This window comes from Sporothrix schenckii (assembly GCF_000961545.1).
Source record: "Sporothrix schenckii 1099-18 chromosome Unknown Cont44, whole genome shotgun sequence".
NCBI lineage: Eukaryota > Fungi > Ascomycota > Sordariomycetes > Ophiostomatales > Ophiostomataceae > Sporothrix > Sporothrix schenckii.
The window spans coordinates 2218498-2234537 of NW_015971145.1; the positions used below are offsets into that span (position 1 = coordinate 2218498).

Consider the following 16040-nt stretch of genomic DNA (forward strand, 5'->3'; position numbering starts at 1 on the left):
TGATTCAGACCTTCTCTTTCCACCCCCGTATGCCCCATTTTCTCACTTCCCACCCTCACCCCCTTCCCCTTCTAGCCTATTTGCTTCTTGACCCTTACATTGGCTCCCACTTTTACCGCCCGGTGCATGGCGTTGGCCTGGCCCCCCTTTCACTTAATTTACTTGATTCTAGAAGAGACAGGACCAGCCGTTGAGCAGCACTATGTTTCAAACTAAGCTGGACACGGGGAATGGCGATAGTTGGGAGGGGCGCTCGAAGGGGCAGCACGAGGTGACGCTGAGGCGACAGTCTGGTTAACTGAGCAGCCAATGTCCCCTGAAAACCGTTTAGTCCTTTTTCTTTCTCGTTTGCTTCAGTGGCAACTGTGGTTCCCAAAAAGACTGCATGCAAGAGCGGGGGGGTCTGTCCGAAAGACGAGACTCGCAGAGGCCTGCCCACCTGTGCATGCCGAGCTACAACGTCTTGGCATGGTCGTTGACCTTGTCAGCTTTATTTTTTATTTTTCTTTTTATTTTTTGTTGCCAAGTTGATACTACATCGTAGAACTCGAAAGAAGGAAAGACTAAATAGAGCACCCGAAACCGGTGAGGTCCCGGGAGGTCAGCGGTATTTTGCATTCTTTCTTTCCTTGTGCCATTTGCCGCTGAATACTTTCGGCTCACGATAAGCAAAATGCTCTCATTTCTCAACTTGTGCAAGCCTTGTCTTTCGTTCTTTGTGTGAAAATCCTTGTGAACTGGCGCGGCCGCGATCATCTTTCCACGGTGCCTTTTATTTTCCGGGTGGGGTGTGTCTTCTATTCGTCTTCTACTCGTTCTATTTTGTTCCTGGCATCTAATGCGACTTACGCGACGACAACGGCAAGCTATGGAGCCATGGCCGTCGAAGTTCTGGTCTGTCTCTTGCGCCCTTTCCAACCCGCTAACGCCTCTCTGTGGCAGACCAAATAAAACAGCATTATTTGAGAGCAACAAACAAAGCGGGAGTCGGGCAAAAACAAAACGCCCTCGTGTCCATGATCTGGCCGGGCTGCGACATGTAGCCGCCGCCCCCCATAGTGAAGGTGGCCTGCGAATTCTGTTTTTTTATTGGTGGCAACAGAGTCGTTGCTTGTTGTGGTCAAAGTCCTGCCCGGGTCGCGTCTGAGCTGACCTTGTGGAGATTGTAACTCTGCAGCTTGTTTCTGGGTCATGACATGATGCGGCCTTTTTCTGGGCGCGCGATTTGTTTTGCCTCCCTTCCTGTTTGTTCTTTCCCCCTTTCCAGTCCACGATGGACACGATATATATCGTGCAGCACGATATAGTGCGGCAGGATTCGAAATCACGATGCATGAAAAATGAAAAATGGAACGCGGCAAAACAAACAGTGGCCTGCGGGCCGGGACCCGTCGGGGGCCAAAAATCCATTCGTTTTTTTGTGGCTTGTGCACGTAGGACGTGCCTTGCTCCAAGCGTATTGGTGAAGCCAATCGCATTTCAAATCGCGAAAACAGGACTATACGTTTGTTGGGGGCCGTTTCTTTGTTGACACATTTTTTAACAGAGCATTTGTTCCGACGTTCGTCGTCCGAGTTGTGATGGTGTTTTGCTGTTTACAGACCTTCGGATGAACTCTAGCCGTGTTATTTTCATGTTATGTTGCAGAGAGCGATGGCAGTGGCATCGTAATATGTCGGAGAAATTGCAAAAGTTAGGTGTTTGTTTTGCACACCCGCGGCTCACATGCTTTCCCCCTCTTTTCTTTAAAAAAGAAATAAAATAATAAAGAACATGAAAAGAAAGAAAAGAAAAAAAAGAAAAACGAAGACGGCCAAAAGAAGGAGATGAAGAAAAAGAAGACCCCGACCTGACGAGACCACCGATCGAGACCAACCTCAACAACTCTCAGCCTTCCCTTGCCGGTCGATACTGTGTACGTCTTCTGCCGCGAAAGCAACTGTGGTAGTCCGATGAAGGCCCTGCTCACGATGGACAATGGAACAGGAGATCCCCTATTTGGCGTCGGCGTCTTTCCTGGAAGAGAAAGCGGCCTGCTTTCCTCTGTCGTCTTGTCCTCTTTGCGCTTGGCTCCCTTTCCTTTCGCTTCTCCCTTGTTCCTTGCTCACCCGTTCCCCGTATTCACTGCGACCCCTTCGACTGTGTCCCTGTATCGGTGCACTCTCCGACGCTCGAACTCCCCTCCAGTCCTCACCTCGTCTGACAACCTTCTGCCGACGCGAAATCGGAGTTCCTTTTTGGTGCATTGGACCTTTGTTCTTCGGAGTTGGATTTGATTTGCTTCGCCTACTCCTCCGATGGGTCCTGCGCATAGTCTGAGATGGTGTCTGCGGATTGCAGATTTTTTGGCCCCCAAATGCTTGTTTCCCAACCTCCTACCCCAAATCTGACGCTCATCTTTCCTTTTCACCCTGACTATGTCAGAAATAGTTCCTTTTTCAGCGGAACTTTTACTTACTATAGTTAGCTGCCCTTCTTTCCCACGTTCGGCCGCCTGTCTCCTTCCTGATTTCCCTTTGTTACTCCCTTCCGTCCGGTCCTGCTCGCTCCTGCCCTCACAGCTGTGCTCCTTCCCCCTTCCCTCACCGGTTCACTACACTGCACTATTTCCTGTTCGAGCATGGGTGCGCTCGGCGGGTCTTGTGGCCCCTGCCTAACCTGTTCTTGCCCCCTCCCTCTTTCCGCGTTCTCGGTCCTGCTTACGACATAATCCTCTCATTCTGACTTTTCCAGCCCGCTTCCGTCTGCTTCGACTCCAGTTCATGGCGCCGTCGGACGGTTTCCTTTTTGGGAAAGTGTTTGCGCTGTCGTACCTCTGGTTGTCGCGTTTCTTTGTGCTCTCCCGTGTGTGGACGCGGTATGAAGCACAACTTTTGTTGGGCCTCGAAGAAGACTGCATCCTGCATTTGCCCATCGTAGCTTCCATGCATGTACGAAATACCTCCGACCCTGTGGCCCGTTCCGCTCCTCCCTTTCTCGCCCTCCTCGTCCTTCCAGTTTTACTCCATTGCATGAAGAAAAAACGTTTCGTCTACATTCTACAATGATTTTTTTCTATATTCACGTGTACAGTACCGCTAGTACGCCCGCATAAGCGTTCGGCCATCCGCTAGCAACTGAGACACATGCAAAGTTGACATATACTACGCGGCGTAGGAGACCAAGGGAATTATCAACGATCGAGATGATGCCAAAATCAAACTGAATTAAAAGGACAAACATTAAACTTTTGTGGTATATACCGAGATCCCGCCAACATAACAACGACAAATGAAAATATTTAAAATATAAAGAAAAAATAGGTAGAACCCCCGCAGATTACGTCCATTTGGAGAAATCCAGCGAGTCCACCCATACCTCGGAGGAACCTCCGTTCACTGCCGTCGAGTCTGTATTTTCCGACGCCGTAGTTGCTGTCGCTGTCGAGTGTACCGACGACCGTTGGTTGTTGGGATCGCTGCCCGCCACGGTAAAGAACGTCGCCATCGACGTCCGCCGCAGGCTGTTGAAACTGTCGCGCATGCCGCTCACGCTCGTACGCGACAGCTGCTCGGCACTGCTGTTGCCGCTCGTCAGGCTGGGCCCGTTGCCACCGATCGTGTTGCCCGTGCCCGTGCCGGCCGATGCGCCGACACCGCTTGCTAGAGAGCTGCTGCTAGCTCCAACAGCACCTCCGGCGCCAGGTGCGCCAGAGCCGACGGCGCCGCCGACAGCACCAGACCCGCTTGCACCAGTACCGCCAGCTCCACCAGCACCGCCGCTCGGCCCGCTAGCATCGCCACCCCCCATGGCCGATGGCGGCGGTGAGGGTGCCACGGCAGCCAGCGCGCTGGGCCCGTAGCGCTCGCGCAGGCGGTGGATTTGGCGCAGCCGGTTGCGCCACGACGAAATGTGTTCACCGCCTTGCCGCGTGGACCACACTTGCGAGAACACCGACGCGTTGAGCGCGAGCAGCCGGATAAAGTCGGGCAGCGCTTTGAGGCTGATGATCTTGGTGCGCGCGGCCGGCGAGATCTCAGGGAACCCGGGCTTGCTCATGACCTGCACCTTGTAGAACGGCATGGCCCGCTTCTGACGAGCCGACTGTTGCTGTTGCTTCTGTTGCGAGTCGTCGCCGTGCTGTTGCTGCTGCTGCTCCTGCTGCTGCTCCTGGGCCAGCGCCTCTTTCTCGCCTTCCCGCTGTTTCTGCAGGGACAGCTCGCGACGCGCCACAAACGAGGCCCGCGACTCGGGCGTGATGACAATGTTGACATAGTTGAACTCGGACGGGAACGTGTCGAAGCGGAACGGCAGCCCCGAATCGTTGAAGATGATATTGACAAAATCGTTGCCAATGTGCCGCTTCTTGCTGATGCAGATCGGGTCTCGCTCGCGGTCTGTCGGCATTTGGGTCGTCACGTGGAACACAATCTCCGTCACGCGGTCACGCCAGCAAAACGTGTAGGCGCCGTCCGTGTCGAACTCACGGTCCAAACCTTGTGTGTTGAACGTCGCGCCCTTGAGCCGAACCAGCGTGCCGAGTCCGTTCAAGAAATCGACGTAGTCGCTGCTGCCGGAAACGTTGGCCAGGATCTCCGCCTCGTCCGTCTGGCCCTCGCCAATGTAGATCACGCCAACCTTGTGCCCATCCACCGTCGAGTTGCGATCAAACGCCCGGAACGCGCGTTCGACAACGTCGTCGTTCGGTAGAGGGATCGGCCGCAACGGCGAGTCAAACTGTTGTGGCACAGGCGCCAGCAGCTGGGCCAGCAAATGGCTCGGCAGAACGGGGTTGGGAGGCTGGCTGTGATGTGCCTGGCTCGAGATGTTCACCATGGGGTCGATGAGACCACGTGTCTGATGTGGAGGCCGCGGCTGAAGATTCTCCTGGATCGTGTAGTAGGACGTGCCCGACGGCTGGCGTTTGGTGATCCGCGCGAGCCCCGCCTTACTGGCGGCCAACTGGATGGTGAGAATACTATTCCCCATGAGCCAGCTCCGTGGAACGGCCGCTTCTTGTCCACTTCCAACGTCCGGATTGTCAGCAGGGGAGGACTCATCGGCATCGGAGAATGCAACGCGCTGCATAAAGTCGAGCGTGATCTGGGCCTGCTCGTCTGTGACCTGGCTGCCATCGTTGTCGACGAACAGGCGGCTTGCGATCCACGATACATATTTGGCGCGGTCCGTCACACGCAGTGCCAGGAACCAGAACGTAAGGACGTGGTACGCGAGTGCGTACACGTACTGGGGCAGGTCGTCGGATGCGTTCGGCTGCAGCGGCAGTGTTTGGCTTGGCACCTCGGGGCCATGAGAGTCGAACGCACCCAGGCCATACCCATTATACGCCGAGACGGAATTTTGATCGCTTGCACTGGAGTGGCTCACACGGGCCGACTTACGGCGGTCGCGTACGGCTTGCAGGTACCGGAAGCAAACACCAAAGGCAATGCGGTACTCGTCCTCGCGGAAGTTGGAGTAGAGCCACGGCAGCCGACTGAGACAGGCAAGCAGCTCCAGGATGTGCACAGCCACTCCTGGCCGAGTGATGATTTGCGACATCTTGTGCAAGATGCTCACCAGAGACTTGCTCGTGGCGTGGGGTAGTTCGTAGCAACAGATGGACAGGGCGTGCACACACGAAATTGGGTTTTTGTCAGTGAGCCCCGCAATGAACGTCCGCACCAGATCGTCACCTTCTTGTCGCTGGAAGTACTCGTGGTAGCTCAGGATCATGGTCAGCGTCTGCAACACACACGTCTGCGCGTCTCGCCGCCGCAGTCCTGTTGCTGCTGGTGGCTCTTGGGAGTTGTTCGACTGGATCTGGTCACACAGGGCTGTACGGATGCGCAGGATGACCGGCACCGCGGCGCGACATACTGCATGATTACTGAGCTGCGAAGGCAGGTGCACGAGGGCATAGCTGTACAGCTCCCAGTTGGCGCCCTGGGTGAGAATATCAAAGACGACTTCCATCCACGCCGTCATATCGAGAACCAGTTTGGCCGGTGTCGCGTCAGAGTTGCTCTCATTCGCATGCACGTTGGGAGCAACAGCGGTCTCGCCATCTGCAGCGGTGGCATCGTGACTATTTTTCGGCACCTTTCCATTATCTTTCACGCCCATCCCGGCCACTGTTGCTTCCAACTCGTGTGAGAAGAGGACGGTACTGGCAGTGGTGATCGGCGCCTGTGGCAAGGCATCTGGGTCAGGTAAGCTCCATTGTTGGGTGTAGCGTGGCGCAGAAGCCCTCTGCCGGGTGCTGCTTGCCGTTCGGTGGGGGGCACCGACCCTGTCTTGTGGTCCGCCACCTTGCCCAAAGGAGACGCCTCGTGTAACTCTCGTAGGGTGCTGGCTTCCAGCCGGCAGGGGGGCTCCGGGCTCATTTCGCGCTTGTCGACCAAGAATCTCCTGTGTGACCTCGTCGGCCATCTTGCGCTCCAATGACGCCTCGGTCCGGAGTAGCACAGAGGCCAGACCCTCAGATTCGGTGTTGGACACGAGGAAAATGCGGTGCGCCCAGTCCGCGCGCAGGCGAAACAGCAATTTTAGTGCCGAGAGGCGCGCATCCACCGGGCAGCTCTTGTCTCTGACTATACCGACCAGTTCCTTGAATACTAGGCTGGCCTTGCCGGCGTCGGTGTTCATTGTGTCCATAAAAATACGGACAAGGCCGCGTGTGGCAATGTTCGAGGTGCTCTGGTCCACCATCACACCCGTATGCTCGCCTGAGGTCATCAGGGGAGAAACCGGTGTAGATCCCGAAGACACCATATTTAGCGGCTGCCGGCGCTCGTCACTCTTAATGACTGAGCCAAACGCCTCGACAATAGAGCGAAAGAGAACATCATCCACATATGGAGACGTCGTGACTGCGAAAGAAATCGCATGGAAGAGAAGCACCGTGTCACGTTCTTCTCCAATGTGTGCAAGAATGCGACGAACGAGGTCGGCGACTGTCTCTCGGCTACCAGCGACCTCATCCACAAGCGAAAGGACATTGTGGACATCGATGGCCGTTTGCAAGGCTAGCAACCGAACCGCGGCGGAGCGCGATTGGTTAGCGTAGAAGGGCCCCAACACCAGCTTCAGATTGGCATCCCATTGTGGGTCGGATGGGAAGCAGCAGCTAAACTCGGCAAAGTATTTGAGCACCAGCTCAGCACCGGAGTCCGGGAGAATGTGATGCACATCTGCAAGGAAGGAGACACAGCAGTTGCGCTGCATATACTCGGGCCGCTCATTAATCAGGCCACGGAGCAGGGTCTCGACTCGTGCAGTAAGAACAGCAGCCTCGCGATCGACGGCATCCTGGGACGGCTCTTCGGGGCCAGTTGCGGCATCAAGCGATTGTTTTGTGTTGGCTGTCCCATCATATGTTGCAGATGGATTGCTTCGCTTCGCACAGATCGTGGCTACGCCGAGCAGAGCGGCCCAGTCTTCGTCGAGAAGAAGCGGGTTCAGCTCGCCGTCGCCAGCGTCAAACAACTGGTTGATGAGCTGCAAGATGGATGCAACAATGCGCGGTGATGGTGTGTGGCTGACCACATTTTCAAGTCCGTCGACAAGGAGAGTGAATGGGAGCGTCGGATACTCCGTGGACCCAGCTTTCCGGACCAGCTTCTGCAACACAGCAAGGGCCCCGCGGAGCTCGCGTGTGGCGTCCTTTACTTCGACGCCCTCGAGCGGGTATTTTCGGAGAGCCTCCAGCAGGATGGTGATTGTGTGCAGGCCGTGATGCGATTTGAAGATATCGGCAAGGACCTGCCAGGCTGTTTTCCGAAGTTTGGGGACCAGACAATAGATGGAGCTCAAGACCTTCACGCAGCGTTCAAGGCTCTTGCTCGGCATGGCGCCAACGGTGACGCAAGTGTTTATGATGGAAATGCAGGACGAGAGGTCATCTTCAGTGCTGGTGTTCATGGCTATGTCCAAGATGGAATCGAGCAGACCCTCCATGGCCCTGTCACTGGCGATCTTGGCGCTGTACTTGATGACATCGATGGCGTAGGCGAACAGCTGGGAGAGGTTCCGCTCCTCGGCCGTTTGAACGCCCTTTACTTTGCCACTTTTGCCGTTGGTCGACCGTGTCGACGATGGCTTTTTTGCGGCCGCCTTAGACTTGTAGGCTGTCTGGAACCATTCTGTGAGAACGGGAAAGACGTCATAGTCGAAGCCAGAGAGACTACGACCGTTGCTCGTTAGCTCGACGAGAGCCGAGAGCTGCAAATGGAAGTCGCTCGGGTCGGCTGGTGCCGCAATCGCCTGGAAGTACTCCCGGCGCTCGATGCTCGTGGAAGACGTGAGCCTTGCACACGCCAGCAACAGCCCCCAGCCGGCATGCCGAGCAACCTGGGCCTTGCCCGGGTCTATCAGGTCGTTTGCAGCATGCCATACATCGGTCAAGGACTGGACAGGCGACTCAGTAATGATGGATCGCAGCGCATTAGCTGCGGCAACCCGCTCACTGGGTGTTCCGGATTTCAGTAGCTCAAGGCAGTCAGCGTAGCTTGTCAGGTTGACACCGGAGCGGCTGTTGAGAGAGTCGGCGTCGGTAGGCTCGGAAGTCGATTGTGCTGAGGTAATTGAGGAAGAGGAAAGAGTGGCTGCGGCCACCGGTGCAGTGAGTGGAAGAGGCGATATTGACGTAGCGGCGGCGGATGGGCCGGAGCTCAGCGCCGGTGCTTTTGTTAACTTGGGCCCGGTGAGGCCTTTGAAGACGCCGGCTAAACCACCCGGCACCTTAGACTCGGATGGTCGGCCGGCATCGTTGGACGGGGGAGACATGAAATCGTCTTTACCCTCGGAGACCTGCTGGCCTAGCGAGACTATTCGACGGAGCATATTAGTAACGGGCCAGCTGAGGCAGCCATATTTTTGAAACTGGCAAGGTATAGGCGAAAAGCTAAGCAGAAATGCAATCGACGCAGAGAAAAGGAATGACGGGAATGCACCAGGGCTGTGGCACTGGCAGTGGTAAAAAAGCAATCAAGATATAAGTGAAAAGGATGAGGCAGTCAATGTATCGTGGCAAAATGCAGAAAAGCAAGAATGCAAAGGGGGGGATGGGTCCTCCGTATGGCGTAAAACGATTAAAGCAACGGCCACGCGTAGGCAAGGGAACAGGGTGACAATATCCCCAGATCTGATGGAGGGTCACCCAGCGGCCTCTTTGGACAGCCTGGCAGGTAATGTGGGCAGCCACACCTTGTTCTATGCTCAGGCAAATCGCCGTGTTGCTGTGCCCGCTGCAAGGTCTTGCGGACTTGCTGCTTTTTGTGTCACATATCTCGTGCCTTTGACCGGCTCGCATCTTGCACGCAGGAGAACCAAAAGTCCATCAAAAACCAAACAGTCGAGGCGCGGCGCGAGTACGGAGTTGAGCCAAACAAGATAGGTTGGGGGGCCGGGCAATGTAAGGGAGGCGGAGGGACCAGCCTGGCCATGGACGCCGGGAACGGATAGAAAATGGGGGCAAGCACGGGAGGCCAAATGCAAGACACAAATGCAAGACAATTGACTTACATGCAAATATTGCAGTTGCATAAATGGTGGAAAGGACAAAGTGAGACCGTCAGCGGGCCACCGGGCTCAACGGGTCCCCATCAACGAAAACCGTTTTGGAGCTGTGGCGAGAATGGAGTTGGATCATTGGAGGTGGGGATTCTGGTGTGATCGTCTGGGCCAGGCAATATGTGTTTGTGCAGTGGTATTGTCCTCGCAGATAGCTCGCTCGGTTTTCCGAACAGAACGTGCTACGTGGGCTGCTCTATGTCGTCCCTGTTGCTGTCGTCGTTCTCTTGGACATGCGTCGTCTTTCTTACAGGCGTTTGTTAGCACTGTAGGAGCTGTCTCAGTTTGACCTTGCACGACAGGCCTCTTTTGTCCCCGTCCCGGTTTCGAAGCAGGGTTTGGCACACCTGTACAGAGGCCACCAAGGCAGAGACCGTCCAGTTCGTTGCGTGGGAGAGCTGTCTCGTCCAGACGTCTCCCGGCCACGCCAACCCCCCACAGAAGAAGCTGCACGGCGTATGCGTCTTGCTACTTTGGGACAGCGGCAGTCGTCCTCGTGAGCTGCCAGAAGGCCAGGTCAATGGAGGAGCGCTTATCGCAGACGGGGGTGTCGAGCAAGGCGAGGTGAGGGGGTGCGAGGTGGCAGATAGTCCGGAGTGTCACGATGAAGATGAAGATCAATGTGTACGGCCGTTTTGCGGTGCCAGACCGATGACGCTGTTTCGCGGGTGGCTCATTCGGCGGCGGTGGGTAGATTGCCGTTCGTAGCGGTGTTCGCGCAGGTGCTCTTGAATGTAGAGCCGTGCTGTGTGTCTTGCAGTGGTGGTGGCCAGTTGTGGTTCAGGGTGTCGATGGTCCGAGTGTGGGTTGAGAAGCTGAGGAAAAAACGCAGCGTGGGTGGTTGATAGATAATGAAGATAGAGGGCAAGATTGCAGCGCAGCAATTTCCTTTACAGCAGTGCTCTTCGTCGCTACTTCCGCGTACTGATACTTACCTTGGCTAGCTAGCACACCTGGTCCTGGAAGATACAGGTGGGGAAGGCGTAATGGACCCAGTTTTCTCCACCTTTTCGCTCTTTGGGGGTTTGGTCCTTCCTCATCTTGCTTCAGCAAATTGCTTCTTTCGGTTCCCTTTTGACGCTATTTAATCTGGGGCAAGTGCAAGTGCCCTTTCCTCCACCTGTCCGTCGTCATAGTCGTCCAGGATCGGCGCAACAGGGGGGGCTTTCAAGCTTGTTCAGCACCTCGTGCCTGCAATCCGACTGGCCACCTGCCCTACACAGTACACCTGCAGAAACTCTTGCGTCGTCACACTGGAACCTTCCGTGTTTTTGTTGAGGAATGGACTCCGTCCGCTTGTTTGCGATGCTCCTTCCTTTGCAACGTTTTTGCCCCTTGTTCCTTCCGTGACTGAGCGGGCTCGTTGCGTGCTTTCCTGTTTCAGACTACAAGATCAGACTACAAGATAGCAGCACGTGTTTCGAAGCTGGCAAACGAAGCTCTTTGTCTCAATTTACGCGTCGTTCGTCTGAAGAGCCAAGACGAGCTACCAGAAATATGACGACGCCAAAGACAAAACGTGGAAGTGAGGCGGCAATATTTGAATTGCTCATTAGTGAATAAGGATGGTAGACTCTCACTCCGTTACGTCAATTGTTTCGCTTTCTTGTCTGTCATTTAATCACTCAGAAATGCAAGATGCATGGGTATGTGAATATCGCTGTATGCATATCCGTATCAGCACGTGATGAGACCCACCGCAGCACCCCGCCGTTCGACTCCCTGACAACGGGCTGGCCAAGCTCCTGCTGTTTTGTTTGTGAGCTTCTGTGCCATCAAAAAAAAAAAAGGAAATACTCGCGATCCTAATCGCTTTCTACCTCTCGAACCATCCATCACTCCCAACGTATCCTCCCTACGTTACGACCCCCATTCTTGTTCCTTGAACTCGTGTATTTCCCCGTACCCGGCAAGATGAGTGCCCAGATTGGCCACATTGTGCAGCTGCTGGACTCCACGCTCGATCCGCAGCAGCACCGAAAGGGTTTGTGTTTTCTTTTGCTTCAGTTTTCGGTCGTGGCCACTCTGATCAACTTTCTGACTTTTTTTTTCACTCCAGCCGAGTCCGCACTCCGGAAAGAAGAAGAGAAGCCACAGTTCTGTCTCCTCCTTCTCCAGATCACAAGCTCGCAGCCGTTGCCCCTCAAAACTCGGCTTGCTGCCGCCCTTTGCTTCAAAAACTTCATCAGGCGCAACTATATCGACGAGGATGGCAACTACAAGTTACCAGACGAGGATATTAGCATGATCAAGAAGGAGCTCGTGGGCCTCATGATCTCGTCGCCGGCTAGCATCCAGACGCAGCTCGGCGAGGCCATTAGCATCATTGCAGACTCCGACTTCTGGGAGCGGTGGGATACGCTGGTGGACGACCTTGTCAGCCGCCTCTCAGTTTCCGACGCCAAGGTTACATTCGGCGTGCTTGAGGTTGCACACTCCATATTTGTGCGGTGGCGGCCGCTATTCCGCTCCAACGAGCTCTTCACCGAGATCAATCATGTCCTGTCGCGATTTGGCGAACCCTTCATGACAATGCTCACCGTGGCCGACCAGCAGATTGAGAGCAACAAGAGCAACGCCGAGGCCCTCAAGGGTTGGTTCGAGGTTCTCAGCCTGCTCATACGGATTCTCTACGACCTGTCATGCCAGGACCTGCCGCCAGTCGTTGAGTCCAACATGCAGCCAGTGACGGCGCTACTCCAAAAGTATCTCTCGTACTCCAACCCGGTCCTTGCGGCAGATGACGACGATGAGGCCACCGCTGTAGAGAATGTCAAGGCCGACATTTGCGAGGTGCTGCAGCTGTACTCGACCAAGTACGACGACGATTTTGGCCCCCACACGGAGCCATTTATCAACACTGTGTGGAACGTTCTGTCGACAACGGGGCCCGAGAAGCGCTACGATATCCTGGTTAGCAAGGCGCTGCAGTTCCTGACCGCCGTCGCATCGTCTGCACGGCACGCTGCGAACTTCAACTCCGAGGAGACGCTCGGCAAGATTGTCGAGGCGGTCATCCTCCCCAACGTGGCGCTGCGGGAGTCTGACATTGAGATGTTTGAAGACGAGCCCATTGAGTTCATCCGCCGCGATCTCGAAGGCTCCGACACCGACTCCCGACGGCGGGCTGCCACAGACTTCTTGCGCAAGCTGCTCGAGAAGTACGAGATGCTCGTCACACAGGTCGTCTTCCGGTACATTGACCACTACCTGGAGCAGGGCAAGACAGACTGGAAGGCCAAGGATACGGCAATCTACCTCTTCTTGGCAATTGCCGCCAAGGGTGCGGTGACAGCGGCACAGGGCGTCAAGACGGTCAACCAGTACGTTAATGTGGTCGACTTCTTCCAGAAGAACGTGGCGGCGGATCTGCTGAGCGGGTCGGACACGCAGCCGATCGCCAAGGTCGATGCTATCAAGTACCTGCATAACTTTCGCAGCCAGTTGACCAAGGACCAGTGGCAGGCGGCCTTACAGCCGCTCATCCAGAACCTGGCATCGGCAAACTACGTGGTGTACACCTATGCGGCGATTGCTGTGGAGCGTGTGCTGTTTCTGACAAACGACGAGGGCGTGCATCTGTTCTCGCGGGAGGACATCCAGCCGTTCGCCAAGGACCTGCTGAGCCACCTTTTCAGCCTAATCGAGAAGGATACAGCGCCTGCCAAGCTGCAAGAGAACGAGTTTCTGATGCGTTGCATTGTGCGCGTGCTGATTGTTATCAAGGAGGGCGTCGTCCCAATTGTGGACGACATCCTCACGCACCTCATCAACATCACCAATGTGATCAGGGCCAACCCGAGCAACCCCCGTTTCTACTATTACCACTTCGAGGCCATTGGCGCCCTTGTCCGGTACAGCTCGTCTGCCATTGGCGACAAGTTGGAGGCCCGGTTATGGGAGCCGTTCTCGTCCATCCTTAAGGAGGACGTGTCTGGTGAGTGCTCGTTGATATGAGTTTTCATGTATATCAGCAGTTTTAATGGATTGCTAACGCTCTGCAGAATTCGTTCCATATGTTTTCCAGATCTTCTCGGCTCTGCTTGAGACGAGCCCCAACCTGGCGTTACCGGAGCACTACAAGACGCTGATTCCCGTCCTTCTGAATGACACGATCTGGGAGACGAGAGGCAACGTGCCTGCTTGTGCGCGGTTTTTGTCTGTGATTCTGCCAAAGATCAAGGACGCTATTGTGGCCGAGAACCAGATCCTGCCTCTTCTCGAGATCTTCGGCCGGCTGTTTGCAAGCAAAAAGACGGAGCAGAACGCGCTCGACATTCTCGAGAGTGTGGTCATTTCCATTCCGCCAGCATCTCTCGACACGTACTTCAGCACCATCCTGGGCAAGCTTTTCACCAAGCTGGACAAGGGCCTGACGGACTCGTTCAAGATCCGGTTTGTGCGCTTTTACCACCTGGTGTCGGCCCGGGGCGTCGAGAACGGCTTGGGTGCCGACTACTTTGTGCAGCACGCGAACAAGGTGACAGCGGGTGTGGATCTGTTCAAGCCGATCTACCTCAACTTTGTGCTACCGACAACGGGCCAATTCGCCCGCCCCGTGGACCGCAAGCTCGGTGTTATCTCGTACACCAAGACGTTGTGCGACAGCACAAGCTTCGCCAACCTGTACGAGAAGGGCTGGGGCCTGACGTGCAACTATCTGCTTGACCTGCTCAAGAACCCCCCACAGGTGACGAGTGGGGTTGGCGACGACGTGATTAACGAGGCCGACGTTGACGACATTGGCTTTGGTGTCGGCTACACGCCGCTCAACACATGCAAGCGTGGCCCGCGCGACGATTTCCCCGAGGTCGAAAACGTGCAACAGTGGGTGGCTGCGTTCTTCAAAGAGGCCGACCGGCGCCACAACGGTGCGATTGCGCAGTGCGTCGAGAAACGGCTGCAGCCCGAAGCCAAGGCCGCCCTCGCTCCGTATCTGGCATGAGTGACGGGGCCAGTTTCTGCGCTCTTTTCCCCTTTACCCTTCGCCCTTCTCTCTCTTCACCTTTCACCCGTCACCTTTGTCTCTCATCGCCTCGATCCCCAACCTTTCTCCCCTATCACATCTTTACAATATCATATTCCCTGCCCCCTTCGTGCGGTGGGTCATTTGCTTAGATCTTAATGAATGTACCTTTTGAATGTTTTGTGTACGTGGCTTTACTTTTGATGCCTTGCCGTGTCCTTTTGACTGTCCTCATGCGTCCCTGTCCTCACAGTTTTCTCCGCCTTTATGCAGCGTTTTAGCCCGAGACTCGTTTATACATTGGCGACCACATAGAAGAGGAAGAACCAAAAGGAGCGAATGAACATACTCTTCATTTCTGGTATCCGTCGCACATGACAAAGGCACGACGTCGGTTTAAACGCAACGATGTCGACCATATTCTTTAGTCATCAAGGGTGTCTTTACTCCCCGAAGTAGAGGCACAGTAGCAGTGATCAGCACGGTTGACGATAGCGTGTAAAAAAGTAAAAGAGAACAGATCAACAACATAAACACGACAAACTAAGACAAGGGGTCTGCCAAGGCACTTGGCAACCATTACTATCACGGGGAGCAGAAGTGAGGGGAATGTGATTCGAAATCAACTGAATCGACATATGGTAAGGATAAAAAAAATCAACAAGAGTAGCTTCGCAGGCTTGCAGCACGTTGCTACTCCCATATTGTCCTTTCATCTGTCGATCGTCAACAATCGCTGCAGGGGAACGAGACCCCAGAAAGGGCTAGCGATATAAACACACCCACGTCGTAATCCCCAGAAGCCTTGGGCATCATGAATCCGGGGCAAAGTGCGCGAAAAGCTCATCCTGAATTTGACTAACCTCGTTTCGAACAAGGCTGGTGAATTGGTGGAAAAAGCTCTCTCTTGAACGAGGTCAGGGGGAGGGTCATTTGCCCATTTCACGCTTGTTGCAAGGGCCAAGCCTTGGAAATAAACAACGGTGAGAGATGCAGAGGAGAACGACTGGGCGACATGGGTGAAAGTCACAGAGGGGGAACGTGCGCGGGAGCTACTACTGTGTAATTGCTAACTGAACTGGTGAAAATAAAAGGAGCTGCGGAAGAAGGAGGAATTACATCTCACATCTGTTCCCGCCGCCACGGAATCAACCATCACGCGTCCAGTACTGCAGTCCGGCATTGGCGCCTTGGGTTGCCACATGGGCAGAACAGACGACCGGACCAAAGACGGCACAGAAGATGGGGCCAGACACGGCACAGGAATGGGGAGATTGGGACCCAAGACCAGAGACCCAGGACATTGAACAAACGAACAAAAAGAAAAGTGAAAAAAAAGGACGAAAAAAAAAAACTGTCGTAAAGGGCGGTCTACGATGAGGTACCATTTGTGACAAGAACAGCAAGGCCCACGGTAGGACGTTCATATATGTAAAAAACTTGCAAAATGAGTACCGCTTATGTTGATATCGCCGTCCTGCGTCGTCTCATCGGATTGGCGGCCCTGCATGGCCCGACAACC

General features: G+C 54.9%; 3 protein-coding genes across 3 annotated transcripts; 1 reads left to right on the forward strand and 2 right to left on the reverse strand.

The window, feature by feature from the left end:
• Positions 1–3318: 3318 nt before the first annotated feature.
• On the reverse strand, positions 3319–8823 carry SPSK_08279 (GTPase activating protein; the record flags this gene model as incomplete). Its single annotated transcript, XM_016734883.1, has 1 exon — positions 3319–8823. One exon carries the CDS (start codon positions 8821–8823, stop codon positions 3319–3321), a length of 5505 nt encoding a protein of 1834 aa, XP_016587466.1.
• Positions 8824–10169: 1346 nt separating this feature from the next.
• On the reverse strand, positions 10170–10592 carry SPSK_10000 (uncharacterized protein; the record flags this gene model as incomplete). The annotated part of the gene is made up of 2 exons (XM_016736563.1): positions 10170–10367; positions 10506–10592. The coding sequence occupies 2 exons, from the start codon at positions 10590–10592 to the stop codon at positions 10170–10172; spliced, it is 285 nt and encodes a 94-aa protein (XP_016587467.1).
• An 874-nt stretch (positions 10593–11466) lies between these two features.
• SPSK_08447 (importin-alpha export receptor) lies at positions 11467–14497 on the forward strand (the record flags this gene model as incomplete). The annotated part of the gene is made up of 2 exons (XM_016735044.1): positions 11467–13489; positions 13557–14497. The coding sequence occupies 2 exons, from the start codon at positions 11467–11469 to the stop codon at positions 14495–14497; spliced, it is 2964 nt and encodes a 987-aa protein (XP_016587468.1).
• Positions 14498–16040: the final 1543 nt, after the last annotated feature.